Source organism: Aythya fuligula, chromosome 7 (genome assembly GCF_009819795.1).
Source record: "Aythya fuligula isolate bAytFul2 chromosome 7, bAytFul2.pri, whole genome shotgun sequence".
In the NCBI taxonomy this organism is placed as follows: Eukaryota; Metazoa; Chordata; class Aves; order Anseriformes; family Anatidae; genus Aythya; species Aythya fuligula.
The window spans coordinates 11,289,656-11,316,618 of NC_045565.1; the positions used below are offsets into that span (position 1 = coordinate 11,289,656).

Consider the following 26,963-nt stretch of genomic DNA (forward strand, 5'->3'; position numbering starts at 1 on the left):
CTTCCAACCTCCTTAACAAGATCCTCAGGCTCCAAACTCATTATCAGATCACTTTTTTTTCTTTAAGAGTCAGCAATTTAAACTCTCTTCAGTGTAATAACCATCACAGTCATTACAGCACCACAGTGCAGCAAAGTTTAGAGCACTACAGACTTGGAGCCCAGTCCTAAATCCACAACCGCGACAATACGTCGTGCCACACTGGGAAGCTCAATCTGCTTGTCGGAACAATCTTTAAATAGTATTAACAGGCAGACAGTGTTTCCTTAAACTCATGCTACAGCAACGTCAGGGGGCTGTAGCAGATCCTAAAGGGAGCACAGCATGTACTCTGTAAGCCATTCTTGTAACTGCCTTGTATGTTAGAAGCTCAACTCTCAAGCAGAATGAAGTGGGCTGAAAAAGGCAACAGAAATAATGTACCTTTTTGAAACTATTGCTTGGAAAATAGTGTTTTTTTTTCCCCATAACAATTACTCCCACCAAAACACAGAACATTTAATAAACATTCTACTTAATCAAAAATAGTAAGGCAGAAGTGGCAGCTTCAGACTCCAATGTTATCTTAATGGAATCGAAAACAACACTTTGGCCACATATGCTTCAGTCACATGAACTTGAAGGGTGAGTGAAAAGTAGAAATGATAATAAAGTGAATGTGGATCAGATGAGTTTTCTCAAGTTCTCAACACCCACCAGGTGAGATTCAGGTGTTGACACAGTTTTGCTAGACTTTAGTTGTAGCTTCAGGGAACCAAACATTTTTTAAACTGGCTGGTGTACTTCGATGCCAATAAGGGAACTGGGCTCTTGAAAATCTGTTCTTTATTAGATTCAATAATCACTTTTCCTGAATGACAGCAAAGGGAAATTCAATATAAACTATTCTGAAGATTTGAAAGGTTCTCTCCCAGCATGATAATTGCTGTGTTTCCATTTCTGTTAATGACATCTAAGAACTGGAAACACAAGCAGTGGTGGAGGATTAAGTAATTATGGAGTATTAGATGCATTTGAAGAGCAGGGTCACAGAAAAGAGAAGGAGAAAAGAGCGAAGCGTGCTGTGGGCTGCTCATCAGCCTGAAAGCTATAAAATCTCTCCCTTATTCACAGCTTGCTAGTTGTAAAGGACAAAGACTCACAGTACAGATCAGCTATTCTCTATTGTCCCCACTCTGGAAAGCTGCAGCTTTTATGGGTAAGTAAAGCTCTTGTTAACTATAGATAGATATGATTGCTAATACATGATTAATTTGCCTTTCTCATATAGGAATTGCAAATGTATGTGCTAGAAATAGAAAACTAATTTAAAATCATTTAAAAATAGAAATGTAGTTCTATAATAAACACATCACTGTAGCTGACCTGAAATCTTGTGCCCCCTATTTCTAACAATTTGCACTCAAATGAAAGCTAAGATTTGTTTAAATAACATTATCAAATTATGAGAAGGACAATGAAAACTGAAAAAGACACCGGAAAATTATGAGTTCTTATGAATAAAATATTTTGAGGTGAACTAAAATTTACCATTCTCTATTGACTGTACAACATACATCAAAGCAAAACTGCTCACATTGGCCTCTGCCTCTTTGTCAAGCACAACTGAAAAGACTGGAGAAGCATCTAAATGGCCCAGCCTTTGAATGTGTTTCTCTATGACTCAACATTTAGCCTAGATAAAGACTGAGTGTGTAAGCCTTTAAATATGAACGTTCCGTGTGAAAGGAATGACATTCAGACTGGATTTAAAATACACCTTTGAGATTTTAATATCCATTATTCTCCAGATCATCAGAAGGTATCAGGTAACTGGATCAAAGGGTTCAACCTTCCACCTCCATTCACATGATGGTAACTTACTCCACAATTAGACCCCACGACATCAGTGGAACTAATCTTAGCATTACTCAACGCATTTAAAGGTGAAATAATCTGTCTCTAAGTGGAGTACAAAAATTGAGCAGCTATTGGGAATAATTATCTTCTTAGTCAATTAAATAAATGTTCAAGTCAAACATCTCAGTAGTTCTGGGACACTGATAAAGCAGATCAAAATATAATTTAAAAGCACCATAAAGACTCAAAGATGGGCACACAAAACATAGGTGGACTAAACAGTATTACACGTGTATCTTGGTATTGCTTCTGGCCTAACCTAGTTCTATCTGTATAGAATATTTCTGTAGGACTTATTGTTTCTACTGCAATTCTTGTGAAGATGACTGAAGCAAGTCTTGTCATGGTGGGTTGTTTCTTCTCTTATTCCTACATTGTTTCTGTATATCTGCCCTATTTTGTGAATGTTCTGTTCAGAAGGCTTATTTGCTGATGGCTGCTCAAAGCTTTCATTTCCACTTCTGTTATTGCTCTTTACAGCATGCATTTGGTCACACAGCACTGTTTCTGCTCTTGAAGTATAAAACTTTGGCCAGAAGAATAATAAGTGGCAAACAGAAGACCACACAGTTCTAGTACATTTATCAAATTTTCCTTTTTAAAGAACTATTCATTCATATGTAACAGTTACAGCATTTTTCAGACAAGCTGTGTTACCTACCTTACAACTCAAAAAACTAAATTGCCCAGCCTAGGCAATATTAGAATACATGGATTACATGTAGTAATCAACCTTCCCCAGTGTCTTGCTATACACCATTTACTTCAATAGCTTATTCTTTAATACATCCATAAAGTGGAAGTCCCACAACTGTTGTGGCTTTTTTTTTTCCTTACAAAATTTTCAAGCATCATTTGAGATTAATAAATACAACTTAAAGCTTGTTGTTTTCCAGTACCTGAAGGAAATTCAGCCAATGTTCTTGTTCTTGTTCTTTAGAATTAGAATCTAGATTGCACCAAAGCCAGTAAAGCCATCCTGACCTGCACCTGCAGTGGAGACAGGGTTCCAAACTGCACAGCTTTGAATAAACCCCTCAAAGTCTCTCTGCTTCATTTCAGCTAGATGTTCTTTGTGCTGTGTGAAGCAAAGCTCTAACACTTAAGAACAGATGTTGAAGGCATAAACCCAATAGTACTTCACTATCAGGGTTTCCATCTTTCCTTTGTTTGTAAACACAGCAATTTGTTTTCACACAAGGTCATCAAGCAGCTGGAAAGGGCCTCTTCTTGCTCTGTCACAATCTAAGTAACTTTTAATACCTAATCCCCTGAAACTACAGCTTGTATGTTTTTTACTTCCCCCTAATCAATAATAAATAAATAAATAAATAAACTAAATAATATTCAGCACTGCTTGGAAGGAACTCAATTATCTTTTTTTTTTTAATCTTTTTATCTTTTTTATCTTTTTTTTTTTAATATCAAAAATAATTCATATTTTTAGCCAGATTGTTCTAATAAGGAGCTTCCAATAAGGAGCCAATTTCAAATAACAGATATAATGAAAACATACGTAATTCAGGAGTCAGGAATTTACTGTCATGTTTTTGCTGGGCTATCTATAAACTGGGGTTGAGAATTTGCTTTGTAGATGATTGCAGTCTAAAATGACTGCCTTGTTTACACTAAAAGAAATTGGGGATAACTACTCAGCTTTACTAAAAGTCTTCTAGAAACTCCTTCAAAGAGGACACTACCTTCGACATCTCTAGAAATGAAGTCAGAAAACAAAATAACCTTACATATCAAAAAGTACATTGTTTCTGGTAAGGGATGTTTCTTCTCTCTATAGTGAATGCTCTTTTTAAAGACTTGGATTATGGTAACAATGCTAGAAATGCTAGGCACTGTATCTAGTTAAATCTAGGAATTTTTAACATCTATGTAATATCAACCCGTTGTGCACTAAGAAATGCAAATGGCTTTGTAAAAGATAATGAAGGAGAAGCAAGTAAGAAAAAAAAAGTTTCCAGAAAAAAAAAAGTGAATATATGTCCACTTTAGAAAGAAACTACCTGAAGGTTCAAATCAGAGAACATTTTACCACTAAAAGGATAAGAAATAACAGAAACAGGTATTTGAAATCAGCACTGCTGAGCCCAATTGTTGCCCCAAAACCTTTTCATCAAAAGTATTTCATCTTCATTCTTTAACTTCTCTGTGTGAGAAAAGTATAATAGTAGGTAGAAATCTAGTCACAAAGTACTTAGACCGAAATGCACAAGCTCACCACAGTAAAAATGTTATTTGTTCAAAAACACTTCTTCCCTCCACACCTTAATTAATTGCTTCCTTCCTTTCTTTTCTCCAAATCCCAAATCTCCTCCTATACGCTTTGGCATATGTTTTGATATTTTAAAAAGCTAAGATAATTTCTAACGATTGTAAGGGAAAAATAAAAGAGAGACAAGCTGCAAAGACTTGTGAACCTGACAGTTCCAGGTACTATCAAAAAAATCTTTTTTAGCATTACATAAATTTAGGTTTGCACTTGAAGACCTTATTCCAACATTCAGACCAGGAAGAGACATGCACATAGAAGGTATTTGTGTCATCTTGAATAGGCTGGAGGTGTTGTAGACACAAACAATGCCTAAAAACACTTCACAACTATTTTGCAAACCACTTTACTGTATTTATTTCATTAGTACATCTTGAGTTTTCTCAAGATATCAAGACGCCTGTTCCCTTTCAAACAGCACTGTTTGACATCACCACCCTCTCACTCTGGCAGCAGAGAACAGCTACGGGGAGCTCCCAGCAGCGAGCTCCCTGCAGAGCCTGGGAGCTGCACTGCAGCATCCGATGTGCCCCCAGCAATGCCAACCCACTTGTATAGCAGAGCTCAAACCTTTCATAAAGCACAGGTAACAGTAGGCCAATATATTTAAGTAATATAAATACCCAAATTAAATTTGAAGTGTTAGGAGACCCATGCCTTTAGAATCTGACCCTTCTTTTTGCACTGGGAACACACACAAAAATGGCCCTTTATAGGAAGCAATAAAGCAATGCACCGATAAGGCAGATTCTACTGAGCAACTCAGGTTTTGGAGCGGAGCTCTAAAACAAGTCATACATTACAGCAATGGGTTACTTGTATTAAGCACTGATTTTATAAGGCCATAATTTTTAAAATGCATGTCAGACCTCCAAATGATCCTTTTTCACTGTGTGATATCTTACGCTGCGTAAATACTGCCACCCTCCACTACTAACTAGGAAAAAATATTCCTAGCATGTCCACTATGCAATCAATTTCAAGGGTATCTTTCAAGGATCTCCTTCACATCCCTATTAAGTGGTCTAGTGGGGTCAAGTTCACATATCAGGATCAGCACTGTAATATCGAGTACTGCAAAAGCTTCAGGCAATGCCCACAGAAAAAAAAAAAAAAAAAACTGCCAGAATTTACACAAGTTCCCACTACAGTAGCTTTATTCAGAAAACCTCTGAGTAATAAGAAAATGTAGTAACTGCACTGTAGACTCTGTGGAACCCTTAAGTTACTCAACAGTGCAGAGACAAATCCTTCCTCTCTCAGTGGGATTTTCCAGGTCTTGTGTGGAGGCATACAGATAATTACCAAGGACAAGACAGGTGCAGATGGAGGATGAGGTGCAGACAAAAGCTCTGTCCTTGTGAACCACGGAAATACACTTCATTTGCTGTTATACCAGAGCAGAGGAGAAATGTCATTTCAAGTCTGACCATCTTTGCACTATAGCCTCCTAAATCCATGTGGTACAATGAACTTATATAGCATGTGTCACACGCAACTGGAAATCTAAAATGTTCAGGCCTGAGAGTTTCCTCGCACAGATAATAATCATGAATTAAATTCTAGAAGTTCAGGAGTTTTCATGTGATCTGAGGGACCTTTTTGTGCTGTGCCTGTTTAGGTGGAGTCCAGGCACAGAAGCCTGTATTTGTATTTGGTTTGTTCCTCAGCTCCTGTCCAGGTAGCTGCTCAGCAGGCTACTCACTTCCTGGCTGGGCCTCCCAGTGCTTCCACTACCATCTATTTTCTAGACTCTACAGGGCCATCTTTTCTTTACTGCTGCAACAGGTTCTTGCTTAAACTGCACATCAACATGCTCCAGCAACACCCATATGCCAACCAAAACTTCTACAGCCAAGCAGGTAGCTTTCAGATCTGTCCCTGTGGATAACTGGATTGCATGCATTGCCACGCCAGGGAAGAAACTCTGCTTCTGTGGAGAGAAGGCAGGCAGCAGGCCAGGGATGGCATAACTTCCAAGCCTCCTGGACCACTGTTCTGCAGTCTACCTCCAACACTTGCCAGCATCTTTTCTTACAACATAGCAGGGTCTGAACAATACCAACTATTGTCACTGTTGTGCTACTATGGTCTCAAACATACATCTACGTTCCTAACACACTGCTTAGCAGGGATAGTCATGGACTGGTCTGATGCTTTGACATCAGTGCAAAGGCTACTTTATTTACAGCCATTCTTTTACTTGACTCAAGGAAGAAAAAAAAAAAGGAAAGAAAAAAAAATACTTGTAGGAGTTGTCAGCCAAAGGAAATTAGTGTTTTCTCTGCTGTGGAGTCTAATTGTTTTTTCCTCTACTGACAGCTCTTCAAGCTAAATTTAGGGAGCCAGGGAAATTAGACAATGTTATTTGGCTGACACTAAAGCCCACTTCCCACACGCATATAATGACCAAAGGAAAGGGCTCGTTTAATTCACTTTGTGCTGCAAGATTACAGATGTGAGCAAACAGCAAGTCCATGATGTAAAAGATAACCTACTTAGGATGTATAGTAGCTGTGTGACCAACAGTAGCTTTAGAGATCAACATTGCTCGTAACAAATAAAGAGAACTAAGTCTTGGTGCACTAGCAAGACAGAGCTGAAATTGCATTAATTTCCATAAATGAAATCAATCAATTTACACTCTGCTGTCACAATTTGTCCTATTACTTATCTGCTCACATTGTTTTACAGTCAGCATGTAGCTTTGCCAGCTCTGACAACTCACCCCATGTTTGACAAATGTCTTGAAATCAACGCCTCCTAGAAGTGAGCATCTAAGGAAAAAGCTGTACTTTGATTTAAACCAGCAAGCTTCTTGACCTCGTTTACAAAGAAAAATCTGAGGATGCGACCCAAACACAAACTGTTGTTTGTGCAGAAAGCAAATTTTTAGGTACATTGCTCACTATTTTTGAGCATAGCACATTTGCTGCTATTCCTGCAAGTCTGACTAGTAAACGTGCATGCTAGCATTCCCATACCTACCTTGCATAAGGAATTAGGGTATCTGGGAGCTCAGACTCAGCATTAGCCTATAAAGCTAGCATGACAAACAGACCTATTCCATAAGCACTGTGTCACAGTTAAATTATCAGGAATATAAACAAACAAACAAACATAAAAGTCCATACTTGTACACAAATTTAAAACAACATTTTGATTCAACATTCTAAGTGAATGTTATTCCTATTCTACAGCCCTCAAAACAGGAATAAGTTTAGCAGAAGACAACTAAGCAGCTTTTCATACTATGGGTCATCTCTTCAGCACATATGTTCTCCCTGACTGCACTTGTCTGGCTTTCTTCCGACTTACCTCACTGATCTGTTTCAGGTTATCCTAGGGTAAACATATTCTTCCTCTTATCCATTTTCAGGCAGGATTCTCCAGCCATTCATAATGAAGACTCCACAGGGCACAGCATCAGCCATAGACCATTAGGGTCTGCTTTCAACCCCTCGTCTCCCTTGTACCAGCACTCCCCATCCTTCCTGCATTCCCTCCTTGGTGGAATTCAACTATCTCAAAACTTTATTTATTTATTTATTTATTTATTAGAAATAAGGGTTGGATTTCTTCCCGTTAATCTCCATTTCACAATCAATACACTTACAGCTTTGTACTTCAGTAATTGTGCTGTGAAATTCTATACTTCAACCATGTAATTCTCAACCAAATCATACAACATTCCTTCCTCTCCTTTAACTGTTGACATTTTCAAATTCTTCACTCATTTATGTTTTACTCAAGTTAAAAACTATGTTCAGATTCTCCATTTAAGTGATAATGATGAATACAGTCCATTAAAGTCCGTTCACACACCAACACACTCTTTTTAAATCTCTCAGACACATAATGAAGTTATCTTTCACCACTCTGAGCAGTCAGGTTGTTAATAAAACTTGAGCTCAGAAGAGAAGTGCTCTGTTCTCCAATATCTGCTCTGAATATGCCTGGAAACAAGCCTGACACCAAAGGCCAAAGAAGAACTAAGCTTTCTGGACAGACTGCAGGCCAAACAGCAGATGAACAATAGGAAGCCCCACAGAAATAAATGCTGAACTGTGGTAATCAACAGCTGAGAGACTGAAGAATAGCCCAAGGCCAGCTGATGCACATATTGTAGACATACCAACACTATAGTAAACTCCTCCAATACTTTCTGCTATCATCCTCTCGCAATGCTCTTCTGCTAAGGGATTGGTGTTTAAGCATTAAAAACCCAACACTCAGTACCCAGCTATGGCCACAAGATGCTGACCTATTTGTGTTTGTTATTGCTTTTTCCACTTTACTGCTAGGTGTTCCTATTATTTTTCAACTTATTTTTTGACCACAGTACTTAAAAATAAATAAAAATAATAATAAAAAAAAAAAAAACAGATACAACACTGAGTCAAAGAAGGTATTTGTAGCTGTCCTGGCTAATCAATGACAATTAGAGGATTTCTAGACACGGATTAGAGAAATTTTTTTTAGATCCTTGTAGTGGGTTTACGTGGCAAAGTTTTGGTAGCAGGGAGCCATAGGGGTGGTTTCTGTGAAAAAGAAAGCTCTAGAAGCTGCCCCATGTTTGGGAAGGGCCCCATTGTTCTCCAGATCTGAGCCAATAAGCGATGTTGTTTTGCGCCTCTGTGAGAGCATATTTAAGACAGGGAAAAAACGCTGCCCCAGACAGCAGCCAGGAGTGAGAGAACAGCCTTGCAGGTGCCAAGGTCAGTGTAGAGGGAGGGGGAGAGGTGCTCCAGGCGCCGGAGCAGAAGTCCCCTGTGGCCTGTGGTGAGGACCATGGTGAAGCAGGATGTCCCCCTGCAGCCCATGGAGTACCACGGTGGAGCAGGGTCCCACGCTGCAGCCCGTGGAGGAGACCACGGTGGAGCAGACCACGGTGGAGCAGGTGGACCTGCACCGACGGAGGCTGCCGCCTGTGGAAGACCCCTGCCGGAGCAGATTCCGGGCCGGACATGTAGCCCGTGGAGAGGAGCCCACGCAGGAGCAGGTGACCTGGCAGGAGCTGCTGCCCGTAGGGGAGCCAGGTTGGAGCAGTTTTCTCCTGAGGGATGGACCCCGTGGTACGGACCCATATCTGGAGCAGTTCTGGAAGAGCTGCTGCCTGTGGGAAGCCCACACCGGATCAGTTCATCAAGGACTGCATCCCGTGGGTGGGACCCCACAGCACAGGGGACGAGAGTGACCAAGAAGGAGCGGCAGAGACGAAGTGCTGTAGACTGACCATAACCCCCATTCCCCCGTTCCCCTGCGCCGCTCGGGGGGAGGAGGTGGAAGAGGGTGGATGGGGGGGAAGGTGCTTTTGGTTTGCTTTTTCCTTTATTTTCTCACTTCTCTCGCTTGTTAGTAATAGGCTTACTATCTCCTTACTATCTCCTTATGCCGAGTCTGTTTTGCCCGTTACAATAATTATTGCGTGATTTTCTTGTCCTTATCTCAACCCTTGGGCCACTTTTCACATATTTTCTCCCCATTCCTCTTTGAGGAGGGGGAGTGAGAGAGCGGCTGTGGTGGAGCTCGGCTGCCCACTCGAGTGGAACCACGACAATCCTTTGCAATTGATAGAGCACCTCAAGCTAAACAGTAAAAATCTCCTTAAATACCTGCTGCACTCTCATTCTTCTGAACAGTAAAATGTTCAGAGTTGTATCCCACATGATCATAGACAATGAACAGTGCTCTAAAGAGTTCAGGGTTGGTAAATGCAAAACAGAAAGGCTGCAAAAGCAATGGGCAAAGGCAAGTTCTTGTGGACAATATGAATAGTAGGTTTTCCTTTGTTTTCCATTTCTTGATAATAGGTATTTTTAAAATCATTCTTAGAAACTGTAGGTATTTGGCCATTAACATTGAGTATATACACCAATAGTCCAGACCAGGTAAAAAGAGTATCAGGCAAAATAAGGAAAAATAATAATGGGGAGAACATGACTCTTTTTAGATTGAAATCGAAAGGAAACCTTGACTTCTTTCAGACATTCAAGCCACATGCCTAACCCAAATACTTGCATTTAATAAAACTAATCTGTATCTTCAGAGATTTCAGTCAAGGCTTGTCAAGTTTACAAATAAAACTGGTTGGAAAAGACCTGGATTTCTTACTGTTAGGGGTGGTCAGAATGATGTATTTCACTTTCCAGTTAATGACAGGGCTCCAGCCTTCTAGAATAATTTATACTAGTCATTCATTCCCACTCCTTTCCTTCTTGCAGAGGATTGTTAAGGGATGCAGGGGCAAGATGTGAAGGCTATGTATGCCTACGTGACCATCAACTATAGGACCACCCTGGCTCAATTAACTTAGAGCAGTCTCAAGTGTCATTCCAAATGACACTTAGCTTTCAACCCCATGCTACTGACAAAAACAGGATCGTGCCTTAAACTCAATTCAGCTTAAATAAACCAAGGGCATTCCATCAAGAGACTGCAATTTAAAATGCTGTCTCAAACTCAAAAATAATTCAAAATACTTCCTCCCCCGTTTCTTCAATCTATGCTAATTTTACTATAGCAATTGTGTCTACAAAGCATTTTCTATCCACAGACATTTTCTTTCAAGTAACTTCCATTCAGAAACTTTAAATAAATAAATAAAACACCACCACCACACAAAAACCTACCTCAGAAGAATCCTTAAGATTTACTTCTATTGCAAATTCTTTATGGCTACGGACTTGAGTAATCTAAAATACTTTATGCAGAAAAACAAGAGTAAAAAAAAAAAAGTGAGGAGTTGTTCATAATTATGTTATACCTATGATATTAGTTAAAACTAATTCTCTCCCAAGCTCCTTATTAATCTAATGATTTTTCCCCTACATCTCATCACCCTTTAGTGCAGTGACAGAGACAAAACATATCTTCCAACATGGCTGCGTCTTTTCATAGAGAGATGGATAAAAATATGGCTTATGAGACAATCTTCTTGCCATGGATTTAAAAGTCTAAAGAGATGGAAGATCTGTTCTTATGGTACTTTACTTTTCCCATTGGAGGAATTAAAAATAAATAAATAAATAAATAAATTGCATCTTTCTTCTCCTTGACCCTCCTTTCCTTGCTAGGCACACTGGAGTCAGAAGCAGCAGGTTTTGCTTCCTTCAGTTACAACAAAACTGTTATAATGATAGAGCTGCTCTCCTTTCTTTGGGCACAAGCGTAAATATTTGACCTTATATGCTTTGTTTGCTGTTAAACACACTTACCAGCCCTTCCATATTTCTTCATCTCCAATTTATCAAGAAAATATAATACAACATAGCTAGAGAAAGAGAGCTGAAGTCCTACTTCCACCGGTACTAATTCTTCTACTTGCTATGAAGACACATTTTTTATTTTAGGGTTACATGGGAGATTTTGCATCTCCCATGGACCAGGCATTAATTTAATTGTTTCAGGAAAGAACATCAAAAAATACTGTGAGAAAATTGAGGTTTATAGCTACATGATTTTGCAGGTAGCCATATTAAAAAAAAAAAAAAAAAAAAAAAAAAAAAAAAAAAAAAAGAAGAAAAAAAACTATGAATACAGTGAATTTTTCATTTTTAATTTTCTTACTAAATTGCTAGATTTAACACCTATTTACTAACATTATAACTTGAAATTTTAGTTTTCTTCAGGACTCCTCTTGTGCCTTCTGGCTGCTCTTGACCTGCAGAACCCTGGCAGTTTATCAATATGGACTCTTATCCCTTAGCTGTTACACATACGATGTGATTTTAATTAACCATAGAGACTTGTGCTTCCCACCAGAGCAATACAGTGTGTTTTCAGAAAACGTGAATGATGAGAAGGCCAAATAACCACTTCAAGGTTTTTTTTTCCTCCTCTCTCAACCCAAAGTTACTTCACAAAACTCATCATCAGTCTATATTCTGGCAGCTAAAGTATAAGCAAATTTAAAATAAATATATTCATGAATTTAAGTGTAAATTAAACCGTCTGAAAGCTCAAACTAAAAAAATCCCTGAAGAGTTGACTGCGTATAGTCAAGGATATACCAGGGAAAGGATATGTACAATCATCCTTTACTTTTCTTTAATCATCTATTACCAGAGATTACACAGAGATAAATGGACTTCTGCTGTAATAATCCCTATGTCTTTATGTTACAGGAAAAAAAAAAAAAAAAAGAAAAAAGAAAAAAAATAAAAAAAACTTATTTATAGATTTGAATAATAATCAAAGTGTGTGGAAGAATCTTCTAAAATATTATGAGGATAACCAACAGAAGAACAAGTTTAGCTTGTGAAATTACTAAAGTTGTAAAGGAGACACGCAAGGCAAGGCATTCAAGGGGAGTAAGTTGTTTCAAGTCCTCTGAAACAAATTGGTACACACTGACTTTACACTGCTTCACTGCTTGTGACCAAACAGTGATAAATATTGGTAACAATTGCAGGATAGGGTCTATGTTTCCTATAGGGGGAAAAAAAAAAAAAAAAATAGAAAATAGCTCATATACACATGAAAGGTTATAAAATGAGAAAAATAAATGGGTAAGGCATTATCTTTTCAGGGGATAGTTATCAATGAAAAGTATACAAAGATGTGTGGGATTCCTCACTTCTTGAGGACTTTATTAGTCAAAAATTGTGTTGGGAATTGACTCAGCAGTGTTTCAGCAGATCTAAAGAGCTCACATTTCATGGCTCCTTCCCTATGGCAGAGGCCAGATAAAGTCAGCAGGACACAGTATGTTTCCTGCATTATTGTTTCTGCTCTTGGTGAGCAAAAAGCCAACTCCCACTGAAAAAGTGTGGTTCCTACACCTCTACTCAGTAGTTTATGCTCAGATTTGTGTGTGAATTAATCTAGCCCTTCAGCTCACTGGAGGGAAAAAAGCGGGGGCTTTTGTGCTTGAGTCTCAAGAAGTTCTGGCCCCGCAGGTAACCAGTGAGATCAGAAGATTAGAGCTTTCCAGAGCAGAGCTCGACTGCATTTCATTCATACAGCCAACTCCTAAAGCTGATCAACAATATTCTGAAGAAAACCACTGATTCAAGAGAACGAAGAGATTCCTCGAGACACATTCATTCTGCTGAAGGCCTCCTCAGCACGCAGGCGGCAAGTGCTCCCGGGGCCTACCAGCTGGCCAGCTCGCCTGGCTTCCGCCCAGCTCGCTACCAGCCGGCCAGGCTGCTGGCCAGCCCCGGCTGCCAGCTGGGGAAGGAGCAGATTTGCAAAAACTGAAACAAATTGTTCTCTTTCGCCTCAAGTTCTGCGGCGTCGACATTCTGTTCCAGCACAGGATGAAACAAAATGTCAACAGCCCAGAATTTTCCACAAAACAGAAATGCTGTTTTCTGGCCAACTTTCGTCACGAGCTTTGTGCATGCTACTGTTGTTGCCTCTCCACAGGATGGCATCTGCCTCCTAACTCCAATTTCATAAGCATTGACTTAAAGGCAATGAGTATCAAGGAATCTGTCCCATGCTGATTAAATAACATGAGTTTTGAGAAATAACATACAACATGAGAAAATTCCGAGTGTCTGAGGGCTTATTATTTTAAGACTGTTGCAGTTAAATACTGCCTTCTGCAAAACACACAAAAATAGCTCTTTAGTCAGCTGGGTGATTCTGCTGCTTATGGTACTGTTTTCACAACACAATAGACAAACCAGATGGGTTATTTTTCAAGGACTTTGTCCATCATCATGCATATGGTGTTTCTCTGCTAATCTGTTCCCTGGAGAAATAACAAAGCACCTGGATTTCTAACCAGCACTATCCCATCCTAATGGGTGACCAGTAATATATACTGCTCACTGCTATTTGTAAAATAACCTCCTCCAATTTAAGAGATTCAGATGCCTTTTCATTTTTCTAAATATCTTAACTCTATTCGAAATGTAGTTGCAAATATAACTATTGCTCTAATTAGACAAGTACGAGAATGTGAATGCATTCTCTCATGCTAATGTGTTCTGGGTCTTGGTAAGGATGAAATCATACAGTTCAGGAGATAATTCTCATGGGCTCCTAATTTATTAAAAATTGCACTATCAGCAGTTGTAGCTCTCTACCCACTCCCACTAGATCTAGTTTAAGATGAAAGCTGATTCAACTGTCAGGTTACTCAGGTGATTTTTTTTTGGGGGGTGGAGAGAAGGAAGAAAATTTCTACCTACATGTACCTTCATTCAGAAAACTGTAGCAGCAGAACCTTACAGAAATGGAAATCAATGTTTAACACCCATTTTTTAATCAGGTCATATGCAATCACCCTTGTAAATCTATCCTAGGAGTTTTCAAAAGGCAACAAATTTAAAGTCACCTACTTTTTAAAAAACAAAACAAGGAACACTGATCTATCAATTTTATGCCTCTGTTGCCCTTAGCACACAACTTTGAAAAGGCCATAAAAAGAAAAAAAAAAAAAAAAAAAAAAAAAGTTACTTTCAATTACAATACCTCTCCAAGAGACATCAGATACCTACAGCCTCAGTTTCTTACTCAGAATAACAGCTATGGAACTACTTCCTCATGTTTCTTCTCCATATGGATTTTTAACCTGATGAATGCAGATTAAAAATTTTTCTGAAGGTGGCATCTTTAAAGCACAAAAATCTAAAATTGTGACTCTTCATAAATAACTGCTTTTAATTAAGCCAAAAGACAACTACCTTTTTTTTTTTTTTTTTTTTTTCTTCTCAAGGACAATAACATTTAATTAGTCTTCTAGTTCCCCTCTCTTTAATTCCTCCTTTCTTCCAAACAACTCAAGGCACTTCTGGTTCCTCTGTAGAAGTCAGTTCCTGTAAGTACTAAATTTACACATTCTAACTTAAAATATATATATATATCTTACATTAATAGGCACATTAGGGAGAGAGAAAAGAGTGAACCTATTAAACAAGAAAAAATTATGAATTATCAATCCTACACAACTACTGAAGGACTTCTAAGCCAAGACTCATGAATCATCTTTTTCAGTGAAACAGTTTGTGAAGTAGAAATGCTATTTTACTGCAATTTTGATAACATTTTACATTATATTCTACTATAAATTAACTCCTTCAGACATTAGTTTTCCAGCATAATTTCTTACATTCATTTCAACCACTTTAAGTCCTTTTTGTTTCCAGGAAGAAGTTGGAGAAATCTTCAGACTGAAAGGGCAGAAGATTGATTTAGAGCTAATCAATAAAACAAATGGTAACAAATTGTCAGGTCTGGATGTCATTTCCCAGAGTGTATAAGAGAATAAATAATGAATAATCAAATCATTAACTGTGATGTGTAGAATGCCCTTTAAATCAACTGCAGAATTAATAGTTTGGAAAGCAGCAAGTGTGGCAAACACAGTTACACAACGTAGGAACAGAAGTCTGTACAGAAGTACAGAAGTACAGAAGTCTGATCTCTGCACAGGTAAATTGTGGGATTACAGTAGAGCACATATTTGTGTAGTAATTTTAATAAAATGGGAGAGATTCTATATGACAGTTGCTCAATCTCTCTCTAAACATTTTTAAGGATCTGGCAAGAAGGTGAATAAAGAAGATGCTGTTAACCATGCCTTTTGATTTCTACAAACCTTTCAATCAGGTTATCATTGAAGCTATCTTTGGATGTGAGAGAAGGTTATCTGGTGAAGCCTGAAGGGCAGAATAAAGATTGCTTTCATAATAGAAAGCCACAGTTATTAGAGGTTACCTTTTCTGGAACCTGTGTCTTCCAATATATTCATAAGCAATCTTGAAATAGCTGAACAGCAAAATACTTACAGAGTGTTTAGAGACTCAATTAAAAGCAACAGAAAACAAAAATCTTCAAATTCATGGAAGAAAAGGCCATAAAAATATATTAAATGCACTGATATAAATAGTAGATTTGTTTTTTAAAGCCCAAGGGCTGCCAGTAACAAATGGACAAGTACGTTACTTTATCTGAAGTTACTGCATTCTTTTAATGCCTGCTACTGCCCACTATCATCAGTGAGTAGATATACAGCTAGTTAAACTGCATGTGCTATTATTTTTATAAAAAAGATACTTTGAAATTACAGGTTTGACTTCAGTTCTCTATTTCTCTCCTCCCCCCCTCGAACTCTACCACAGTTACTATACGTTAATTTATTTTTCCAGACAGAATTTCTCTCTGCTGTTTATGCCTGCACAAGAGCTATGTGTTGTATGAGAAGTAAACCAAAGTTTTGCCACATGCTTTTGAGTGAAATGAGTTACTTAATGAGCACATTTAGACCTGAATAATTCAGAAGATGAGCTTATAGTTAGCTGAAGTCACTGAAAAGAAAAGAAAAAAAAAAAAAAAGTATTTTTTTATACTGGCTCAACAGTTTTCCATCCCTTTCTGTTTAGAAACCCTGAGTCAGCACCTGGAGTACCTGGGGCTCTGTGGAGATGACACAGAATCTGAAGACCAGATCCTTGAAAGTCTAAATGGGATTCTCCTGGCTCTTACTGAAGATAGCTAAGTATCACTCTTGATCGCTTTTTAACTGTTTACACAATGTGGAAGTATTCACTAGAGCTTTTCATCTATTGTGATAACCTGTATTAGAAGAGGCTGCTGCTGATGCTATAGATCTCCCCAACCTGTTTCATTATTTTCCTTTCTTTCTGCCTACTCTCAAACCTACCTTTGACCAGATAAAGTTACTGACCCCTAAAACACCTCAAGCTACAAAGAAATTCCAAATTTAATGTTCTACTTATTACAAACTCCTACGATTAAAAGTGGAGTGACCCTATCAGAACATAGGTAAAAACTGATTACTGTGAAACACTTAGCTCAGATATAGGTATAGACCACATTAACCTCTAGAACTCATTTCAAGGATTAATTAGCAATTAAGGTAAATTTGTAAGAAATAGATCTGGAAGAAAAATATCTCTAAATCACTCTAATCACTCAAATTACTAATCTCAATGGTACAACAGGCATCTTAAACTAGAAAATCCATTATTTGTGTCATATAAAAAGCTGTAACGGGCTTAAAATGCAGTGAATTTGTTACTGAACATATTTAAGTTTACAGCTAGTTATTCTACAATACAGCACAGTAATTATTATGTAGATGACCAAAATTGACTTCTGGAAGTAATTTTCATACGAATAAGCACAAAGACTGAAGTTCCTGAAGTGTTATCTAAAATACTGATGAATTTTTCAAATACCAATTCGAATAATCCAATAAATTAGAGCAAAAAAGAAGTTCCTAGGTATTTACAGACATTATTCTATTTGACCATCCCATTAATAACACCAGTCTCATCTCAACAACTGTTTATACTTTTCTTACTAGTGCTGTTCCGCAGGGCTGTACAAACAGATATTGCCAATCTATTCTGCCCAAAAGCCCTTTCAATTTCTCACAGACATCTTATTTGCAGAGGCAAACTAAGTATCTGAGGGGACAGAAATCATGCCTGTCAAGAGCTGATTACTTGTTAATTGAGAACTGTTTATTCTTCACTGAGGGAGCTTGTTTTACTTGTGCGGTAGCTCTCCCTCCTTCAGTGGCTATAGTGATCTGGCCATGCTGGTACAGCAGAGTGCTTCACACACAACATGTGAACAAACCCCTTTGAGCCCATAGAAAGTAAGAGTTACAAAAATCTGAAGAATAAGGCAAACATGGCTCTAACCCTTTAAGAGATTTCAGCTCACGAGATCTGATTTTTCACAGGCTTTCACGAAATGTCAGTCTTTCCTCATTAACCAGACTTCCTGATCTTCCTGAAGACCTCAGAGAGGTCTTCAGCAGTATCCAAGGACTGCTCTGTACTAGAGATCTAGAGCTCTAAACAAGCCATACACACTACTTGTTTGCAAATAGCTTTGCAAAAAGACCACACTTGTAGTTACGACAAATGCTTGCAATAGTATTCAGTGAATTTTTAATGCAGACAGACATCACTGCAGCCCCACTCAGTGTTCCAGGCCAGGAAGAGGACAGCATCCAGCTTCAGCAATCAAGTATGTTGGCAATGTTCTGAGGAAATCTGCCTATACCAAAAGAGTCTTTCTTTTAGTACTAAATAAAGTAGAGAAGATACCATGCTATACATCTTGACAGTTACAGTTATGTCAGCTTTCACATACAAAGCCAGAACTCAATCTCCCTTCTGTAAATATTAGATTGAATTCTTATAAAGGCTTAGCTCTAAGAAAGCTTGTTATTAACCTTTTACCAAATTACTGTGGAATGATGCTGTAATGACATTTCCGCATTATAGAACTGGTTTATGTAACCACATAAGAAGAAACTGTGTATCTAGAAAACATATACTCAAGCACCCTTTACCTTTTAAACACAGAAAAATCAATAGGTGAATAGAAAATTCAATGGTCTCCAGGGGATAGCCAGACAAAAGCAAATTAATGGAATGATCTACATCTCAAAACTGCATCAGTGTGTCTGGGTTGCATAACACAGACACATCATATGGGTAGTAGTAGTCAAAGCAAAATAATGAGGTGTACATAAATGGCTAGCACTGGAGTTCTATACAATGAATTACTGTTTATTGTAGGTTTTCTACTATAATACAACTTGGCCCATTTCTAAATAGAAGAATGTCACTTTGACCTGCTTTGAAAGAGAAGCAGGTTAGATGGGATCCTCTGGTTGGTTATTCCCTTTGTTACCTACAGTATCAGAGATATTCTAATTCTTATACCAAGAAAGTCAATCAGTCATTTCATGATGATAAAACGTGCAGCCTTACAGTAAATAGTCTCACACAGATACCGACAACAAGGAAACAGACTTTAAGTTTTATTTTAATTGTCTAGGGTCTGAGCTAGGACACCCACCAGCCAGACAAGAATTTTAAAAGTAGCTCTTATTATCCTTATGTAAAAGTCTTTCTCTAAGGTCTCTGCGCGTTCTCCTGAGATCACATAAACCTGCATTTATTTGAATGCCCTGGCAGATGGTAACTTACTACTTTAAGGACAACTAGACATGCTTTTAATGTAAAAAGTCTGAGAGAATGGACTGTTCCAATTGCTGGTCTAATAAAAGATATTGTGCCTACCTACAAAATTAATGGCTAGGCAATACATCAGGAATAGCATCTTAATCCACAACTTCCAATGCCTTACACAAGTATCTTTTTATAGTCAGAGATGAAAATGTCTTCCTCTTTGCTTTGCCACCTGTGCTTCAATTCAGCATGAAGCAGAATAATCAGCTGGATAGACACTTGTTGCTATTTAAGCAGATGAGCATTCCCGTATATTTAGACTGAGACAGACTTAAGTACCCTGTTAAGGCAGCAACTTGGATCCCAAAGACAGCCACTCAAAAGTCTAGGAAACAAAGTACCATGTAAATAAACAGTTGCAAACCTACTGCAGGTGTTAATATTCCTATCATTACAGAGCAGAGATCCTTCAGCCTACTCAGAGAGAGTGGGATCTTCCTAACTTTGGCAAAAATCCTGAAAGGCAATCCACGATGTGCAGTGAAAGCAGCCCAGGTGCTTTCAGAGATAGCCAAGAATGGTATGTTGCACTTTAGTATGTACAGCGTTACTACATATTACAGCACCTTAGCTGTTTTTCCACTGCTTAATTTTGTTTCATGGCTACCAGTTATTGGTCTTGCAATTGCAATCATTTTATTTTAACATGACTAAAGACACAGCAGTCCCTCTCCTTTACCTTTTCAGATGAAATGAAGAAGCCGTGTATTGAAGCAGATTTGGTTGTGACTTTGATACCTTTGCTGGAAAGCACAGACCAAGAAATGCTTCTTCATGCTGGGCGGGCTATCGGCCGTATCTGTTATGATAACCGTAAGTAACTACTTGAGAGAATTCAATTTTTTTCTAGTTGCAAGACATTATTTTAGAAGGCATTATTATGAATTATAAGCTATGTTTTATTCCATGAGACCTGAGCACACTATGCACTTCAAGCTCCTGTTAGTCATACAGTATATACAGCTCACAGATGCCAGTCTGAACTCATCCCAAACACACCCTAAACTGAGTTTCCCCCTATATTTTTGACTTCAAGGTGATATATCTTCCTCAGACCAGAGGCTGAATAGTTCCGCTCTTCAACTAAAGAGTAGCAAAGCTTCATATATACCTTAACAGCTTAGCAGAACTACCTTGGGGCCAAATCCCAAAGGGCTTTGACTTCTCCCAAGTGTTTATAAAGCAACAGTTGTTGTTTTTTTTTTCAAGTGTGTCAGGAAAAAACATTAAAAAAATACTGAGATATTATCTAGTTCTTTATTAAAGACCATTCTTTGCATATAGAAGATCTCTGTGCTCCAAAGATTTCCATAAAGCCAGTATACCATCTTGCATGCTGGTCTCAAAAATTAAGCCCATTTCACTTAATTGCCTCAACAGATTATTATTATTTTTTAATCCTCACTTCCCAGACTGACCAAAGTATTTATGGCATCCTGGAGTTAATATGGAGCTTTTCACCCAGTGTCTACTATCAATATCCCTCAACATTCTCTTATTTTTCTAGTGTGGACCCATGTAGATTTGTCTGGAGAACCATGGGTTTGCCTCCTTGCATTGTTGCTATGAAATCCAAGCATGATAGGCAAAAAATCTGTATCTGGTATAGATTCTACTACCTCCCTGCAAATTAGATCAGTGATTCCCTGATTGAATTACAATTACATATCCTACAATAGCACCCAGATGCTTTTCCTGGTAATTGTCATACGTGCTGCCACCTGAGTTGCAGTCTAGCTCTCAGCAAGACACTTACAAAAGCACTGTCATTGTAATGGTAAGCAACCACCACTGACCAACTTTGTATCTTAGTTTTTGGCATTCTCAAAATTATTGTAGAAATTAAGCCTTCAGTCACTGCAAACCAAACTACAAAAAGAAGAAAGAAGTTATCCATTTTCTCAGTAATTCTACAGAGACAACTGTACTTCATATATTAGAACTATGAACAAATTCATTTCAACTTACCGTACTTCACTGACTTCCCTTGAGCTACAGTGATTTATGCTTGTCTGATGACTTTGCTCAGCCTATAAAAATGCCAAAGGTACATTGAATCCAGAACATTCAGAACAATTAAAAAAAAAAAAAAAAAAAAAAAAAAAAAAGATACACTCCTAGATCAACTTTAAAGCCACCTCTCTTTCTCAGTAGTATCTTATAACAGCCTGGGTATTGTGAAGCATCTTTCACAAAGTTGTTTGTTTGTTTTTCTCCTCAAAAAATAATCATTACCAACATGCAAAGAACAGGTATGTGGACATATACTACACAGTTCAGAATACTGGTGATCCCCAAAAGCTGAGTCGTCACTAGATTGTGCCTTATCATAGGTTCGAGTCCCTTATATATCTCTGCCCTTTAGGCAGAAAGAAGCCATGGGATAATACAGGTCAGGTTCCTGCTCCCCAAGAGAAATAAGCCAATGTATATTTCTCACTCAATTTTCAGATAGTTATGAAGTGATGCAGTCCATCAGAATTTGCACTAGAAGGTGTGCTACTAGTCAAGATGCTCATTCAATTGCCCTGATCTATTTATTTTTCACAGTGGCCTAATTACTCAGTTCAAACTAAGACCCGGAGGTCTAGCAGAGCTGTTCTGAACCTGCATTTTCCATACACACACATTAGCCTGAACCCATGACATGAAAGCTGTATGAAATGTAACAGTGTAAAAACGAACTAGATTACCTTGCTGCAAAGAATCTCAGTTTGACCTTATTTACTGATTTAATTGGCCCCTATTTAATCATCTTTAACTTCTGTGCATGCTATTACCAGGTGATCTTCAGGAAGAGCTGGTGAAGGTAGGTGTAATCTCATCACTAGTCCGAATATTGACTGATTATGCAGAGAGCGAACCACTTGTCCACGTTGACCTATTGGCCTTATGCAATCTTGCAGACCTTGGTAAGTAAATGCTTGTGTATCTTGCAGGTAAATGTCAACTTCACACTATCATTGCCTTATCATTTACATGCAGAATGCCCACAGCTGTGGTAGGCTTTTTTATTTGTTTTGGTGGGTTTTGCTTGTTATTTCCCCTTACTGGTACATAACAAGAAACTGGCCACAGCACCCATGTTGGGAAAGTTACTATTCTGTCGTGGAGTATCAGCAATTATTATTTAATAATTATTAAAATAATTAAGTTTCAGCAGACTGTTTTTTGTTCTAGAAAAAAGGTATAGATGGCATAACTTCATCTACTGTAAACTGTATACGGTCTGACTCTACTCTATAATTTAATTACCTCCTGCCTTTAGGGGAGAGGCAAGGAAAGGGGTATGTCACACTATCTTCTAGCCAGGCCTTCCCTTTATAAATCTCTTACCATATTCTATAATACCATATTCTATTAAAATGTGTTCTATGTCTAAGAACAGTAAGCTTTAAAATATTTGATCTCTGTTATCATCATCTTGCAGATGGTTAGGATCCCAGTGAGATTAGAACTATCTAATCTAATCAAGGCAGAAAATATACTGCTACAGCAAACAGGCATGTGGCAGATGCCAATTTGATAAATGAAATAATCATACTGCAGATGGATTTATAAGAGTAATTTATAAGGAATTAAGCCAGGATTAATTTCACAGCTATTATGAAGTCATAGCTACAGAAATTAGACAAAAAAAAAAAAAAAAAAAAAAAAAAAAAAGCATTAAAACAATGAAAGTAGTAAAGATGCGGAGTAATAAAAGTGATGGAATAGAGTTTTGCTGTCTCAGTGCTGTTCAAAGGGATAAATAAATATAAAATATTTATATATGTATTTATAAATAAAACAGGAAAGGCTTTCAAAATCAAAGTAACATCTAGTCACTTCTGATTATAGGAAGATACGCTTTTAACATTTTATCAAATACAGAACCAAAATCCTGACTTTATCATATACGCAGATACAGCTAAGGAAGCTCTAAGCAAGACAAAGGTTGCTGAACAGCTGGTGAAACAATTGAGAAGAGCAGAGAACCATGAAAGGTTAGAAATCATCTTTGAGGTCCTACAAGCACTTGCAGAAAATGGTAAGGCTCCTTTTGGCTTGAAAGAAAGAGGGGAGAAAGGGATACTGGTGCTTAACTTAAGCTCCGGGTTCTGCATTTGCTGAGGGATCCTACTATTGGAAATTAGTCATCCCTTTAAGGGAAATAAACCACAAGAACATGTGAAATCCCAGCCTGATTAAGGCTTGGAAGCTTAATAGGTGAGACAGCAAATCCAGACAGGAGAGAATAGCCTTCCACTCTATTTTGGTAGAATATGAACCATGGTAGAATATGACTTCGCAACAGAATACCAGAGTAAACAAAAGACTGAAGTCTTTTCTTTTTGTATCAAAAACTTGACAACCAAATACAGAAGATATCTACTCTAAGCAGCAGTGTAAAAAGCACTGACAAGAATCCATCTAGAATATCTAGATACCTGATGAAAACTCATAACTGGCTTTGCTCATCCTGCCTATGGTTTCATCGTAGCACCAGGATGTCTGATAAACAAAGAAACACACAAAAAAAAAATGACCACACCTGGAAAGAGACTGACCTAAATTCAAAGATTTAGCTTCCTAGCTTGAAACTTCAAATATGACCCAAGAAACTTCTAGTGTGCTTTTGTGTTCTTTACAGATGCTCTAAAAGTTCAGTTGGTGGAGGCAGGTGTGCAAGAGGTGCTGTCTGACATCCTGCTGAGGCTCCAGGGCAATTCACAAGCTGAAGATACATGCATCGTGAAGGCTGCATCAGATCTCATTGTCTCTCTGCTTCTTGGAGGTAAAATAAAATAATGGAATATTGACAGTCCAGATACATAAAGAAATGTCAGGAAGTCCACCTGGAAGAAGTGTTGTCATCATCTGCTTGGTTGCTTCCATTTGCTTAACAGGGACACGTCTGCAACCTGTTTCATAATCCTTAAGGGAATTCTCAGACATTGTATTTTTTCAGTGTTTATAGGAGCTTGGTGCTCACGTTGCAATGCTTCTCTTCAAGCATCATGCATATGCTACCTCAAGCAATCTAATAACAATGTGAATGCTTCTGTGCAGAAAGCAAGCGCAGGTACAAGAACTTCGAGCCACTGTAGCTGTACTCATGGCTGTGTCAGACACACCCAGCTTCTAACACTTTACTTTCAAAGATGAGCCAAGAATCTGCTTTAAATTTAAAGCTAATCATCAGATTAAAATGTTCACATGGTGCTGTGCCACCTGTCTTTCCTCATTCACTACCCCAAGCCTACTTAAATACTTGAAGCATTTGGATTAACAAGTGAAATGTAAGAATTTCCTTGTAATGTAAATTGCACATTTACGTAGAAGGAAGAACATCATCATTCCAAGCTACACACATTGCTGATGTAGATTTTCCTCTCAGTCTTTAAGCTGATTTGAGCAACACTACAAAAAGGCTGAAGACACTTAATGCACCTAAGTTTAGGTGGCCCTGTTATATTGTATTTTGGACAACACAGATTAAAAAACAAACTTCAAGAACTGGACACTTACACTGTACCCCACCAACCAAATTCCAAAGTAATCATCAGTTTAAAGATTTTAAATTATTAACTACAGCAACAACCTTCAAGTCATTATTGATTCATATGTCCTCTCTGGTCCCCTAACAAAGACAAACAGAACAGTTCACTTTGGGGTAACTATGATGTAGACACAAGACGTACTTTTAACATTCTCTATTTATCATGCCTTAGATAAACCCATGAAGAATTTTTATGTATTTATTTTGCATTATCTCCCAGAATGCTGTTAACTGCCTCATATCCAAACATATGCAGCGACAGAGTCAGGAACACTTGCTTTTGCTAATTTTACAAAACTAATGGTAAGGTTGCTTTTTCTCTGCCCATCAAAGCTAGAAAGCCACTGTCTGTGAGTGAAGAACAACACTGTTAGATTTTATTGCCTCATGCCTCTGAAACTATAACCTTGTTTTTCTGCAAACTAGAAACTTGCATACCTTTAAGTAACAGAGACTAAGGATATTGAAATAATTTGAGGAACTTTAAGTCACTTTGGGAAGTGGGGAGGGGATTACTCAGACATCAGGGGAAAAAAAGGAATCTCAATATAAGCCATTTTTATCTTTCACACTTTCCTATTATAGAGAGCAACGAGCCTTAATACTATGCAGAGAGAAACACAGAGAGACTCTTATAAAGAGATGCTTGGGAGACATGCTGTGCTGAATCGGTCAGCAGAAGAAACTCTGTTTTCTGTCCATTCCTTTCTCATTGACAGATGCTGTGATAGGTTCAAGCTTAATTAACAAAAAGAAACTCTTTTTTTGAACAATTCCTAACTTTCTCCATTAACTTAATTATCAGTAAGGATTCCCTGAGATCTTTCTGAATAGTTAAGCAAGACAGCTCACTTCAGAAAAATGATGTGACAGTATCACATGCATTTCTCCTCGCCTTCCCCCACATCCTTTCTAGCCTTCCTTTCTTCATTGTCTCTTACCTAGCTCTGAAGCAGCCTTTGTGCACGGCTGCCCACGAAGGCCACAGAAATGCCCTCCGTGCCTTTAGACTTGCTATCTCCGGCTTAGCCAGCTGAATGGCTTGCTTTGTCACTCCCTCTTCTCCCTCCATCTCCCCCACAACCCTATTAGATATTTCATGTGGAATAAATGAATAATCCTTTTCAGGCCCCAGTTTGTGCCTTTAATCTAAGAAAAGAAATCCTATGGAAATCTGATCTCAGCATCAAATGACTTCTGAGGCAGTGAAAAGATGACAGCTTTTGCAGCTATGAAAGTGTCTGTTCCTAGCAGAGTTTAACTATGAGCCATTAAATTCAAGGTTCTGCTGCCATCCAAGGCAAAAATCCATAGGAGAGAACCAATTTGGAGCTCTGTGACAATTGAAGCAAGGAAGCCAACTAATGGGTTCTGCCTATTTGCACTTTACAAGAGGGTAAAAAAAAATGCTCTGCCATTCTTTGGTGTGAAAGGTGGGGGAGGAGGGAAATTAAGTTCATTTAAGGTTAGTCTATATGAAGATCAAAGTATTTTGCCTGTAGAATTTTCTCAGGACACAACAGTCTATTCTCAGACAATCATTCCTAAAGAAGGCTAGGCAACTTTTCTTATATACTCTAACCTCCAAAGATTAGGACCAGAATGTTTGAATAATCACAAGCAAAAAGATCACCTTTAGAGAATGTAGACATAAAACACTTATCAAAAGATTCTTGCACGAGTAAAATTTGAACTATTTCACAGAATGACAGTTTTCTCATGAAAATGTCCCGTCATTCTATACACATTTGACTTTCTTATTTAACATATGCAGAAATACAGGGGGAAAAATATGCCACTAACTCAAATGCAACAGCAGTAAAAATGCTAAAAGAACTGGCTTGTTCAAAAGAGAACACAGAGGAGTTTTTACTACTTTGGGGCAGAAATAATATTCAAACAAGCACAGATGTTAAAACTACTACATATGGCCATTTAAGTGGTAAATTAAAAAAAAAAAATCTTAGACATGCAGCTAGCACTATGAGGAACAAGTAAAGCTACTTCTGGACAGATTCTTGATTTGTACCAACCAAGACTGCATAGTTTCACAGGTAGCTCTTTACCCCAGGTGAAGATGCGGTCTTCCTGTATGGCATTCACAATTTTTGCCATTTTCTAACAAATAATATTCACACAGTAATAACACGGTAATAACAGAATGTTGACTGGTGTCAAGAAAATGCTTCTCTTGCGGTGTGATTAACTACACAAAATAATAAAATGCAGAAAAATATTTGCCAAATATCATCCTCAAAACACTTCC

General features: G+C 38.0%; 1 protein-coding gene across 2 annotated transcripts in view; it reads left to right on the forward strand.

The window, feature by feature from the left end:
• The first annotated feature begins 1,140 nt into the window (after positions 1-1,140).
• LOC116491083 (rap1 GTPase-GDP dissociation stimulator 1-like) overlaps positions 1,141-26,963 on the forward strand; it is a 38,930-nt gene continuing 13,107 nt past the window's right edge. The window contains exons 1-7 of one of the 2 annotated variants that reach the window (XM_032190717.1): positions 1,141-1,198; positions 16,522-16,632; positions 19,553-19,675; positions 19,843-19,968; positions 21,939-22,067; positions 23,060-23,185; positions 23,789-23,932. In XM_032190717.1, coding sequence (XP_032046608.1) covers positions 1,195-1,198; positions 16,522-16,632; positions 19,553-19,675; positions 19,843-19,968; positions 21,939-22,067; positions 23,060-23,185; positions 23,789-23,932 — 763 coding nt within the window. In that variant the 5' untranslated portion in view covers positions 1,141-1,194. Of the gene's footprint in view, positions 1,199-2,233; positions 2,246-16,521; positions 16,633-19,552; positions 19,676-19,842; positions 19,969-21,938; positions 22,068-23,059; positions 23,186-23,788; positions 23,933-26,963 lie in introns of those variants that run through there. The other variant, XM_032190718.1, reaches the window with a different exon arrangement.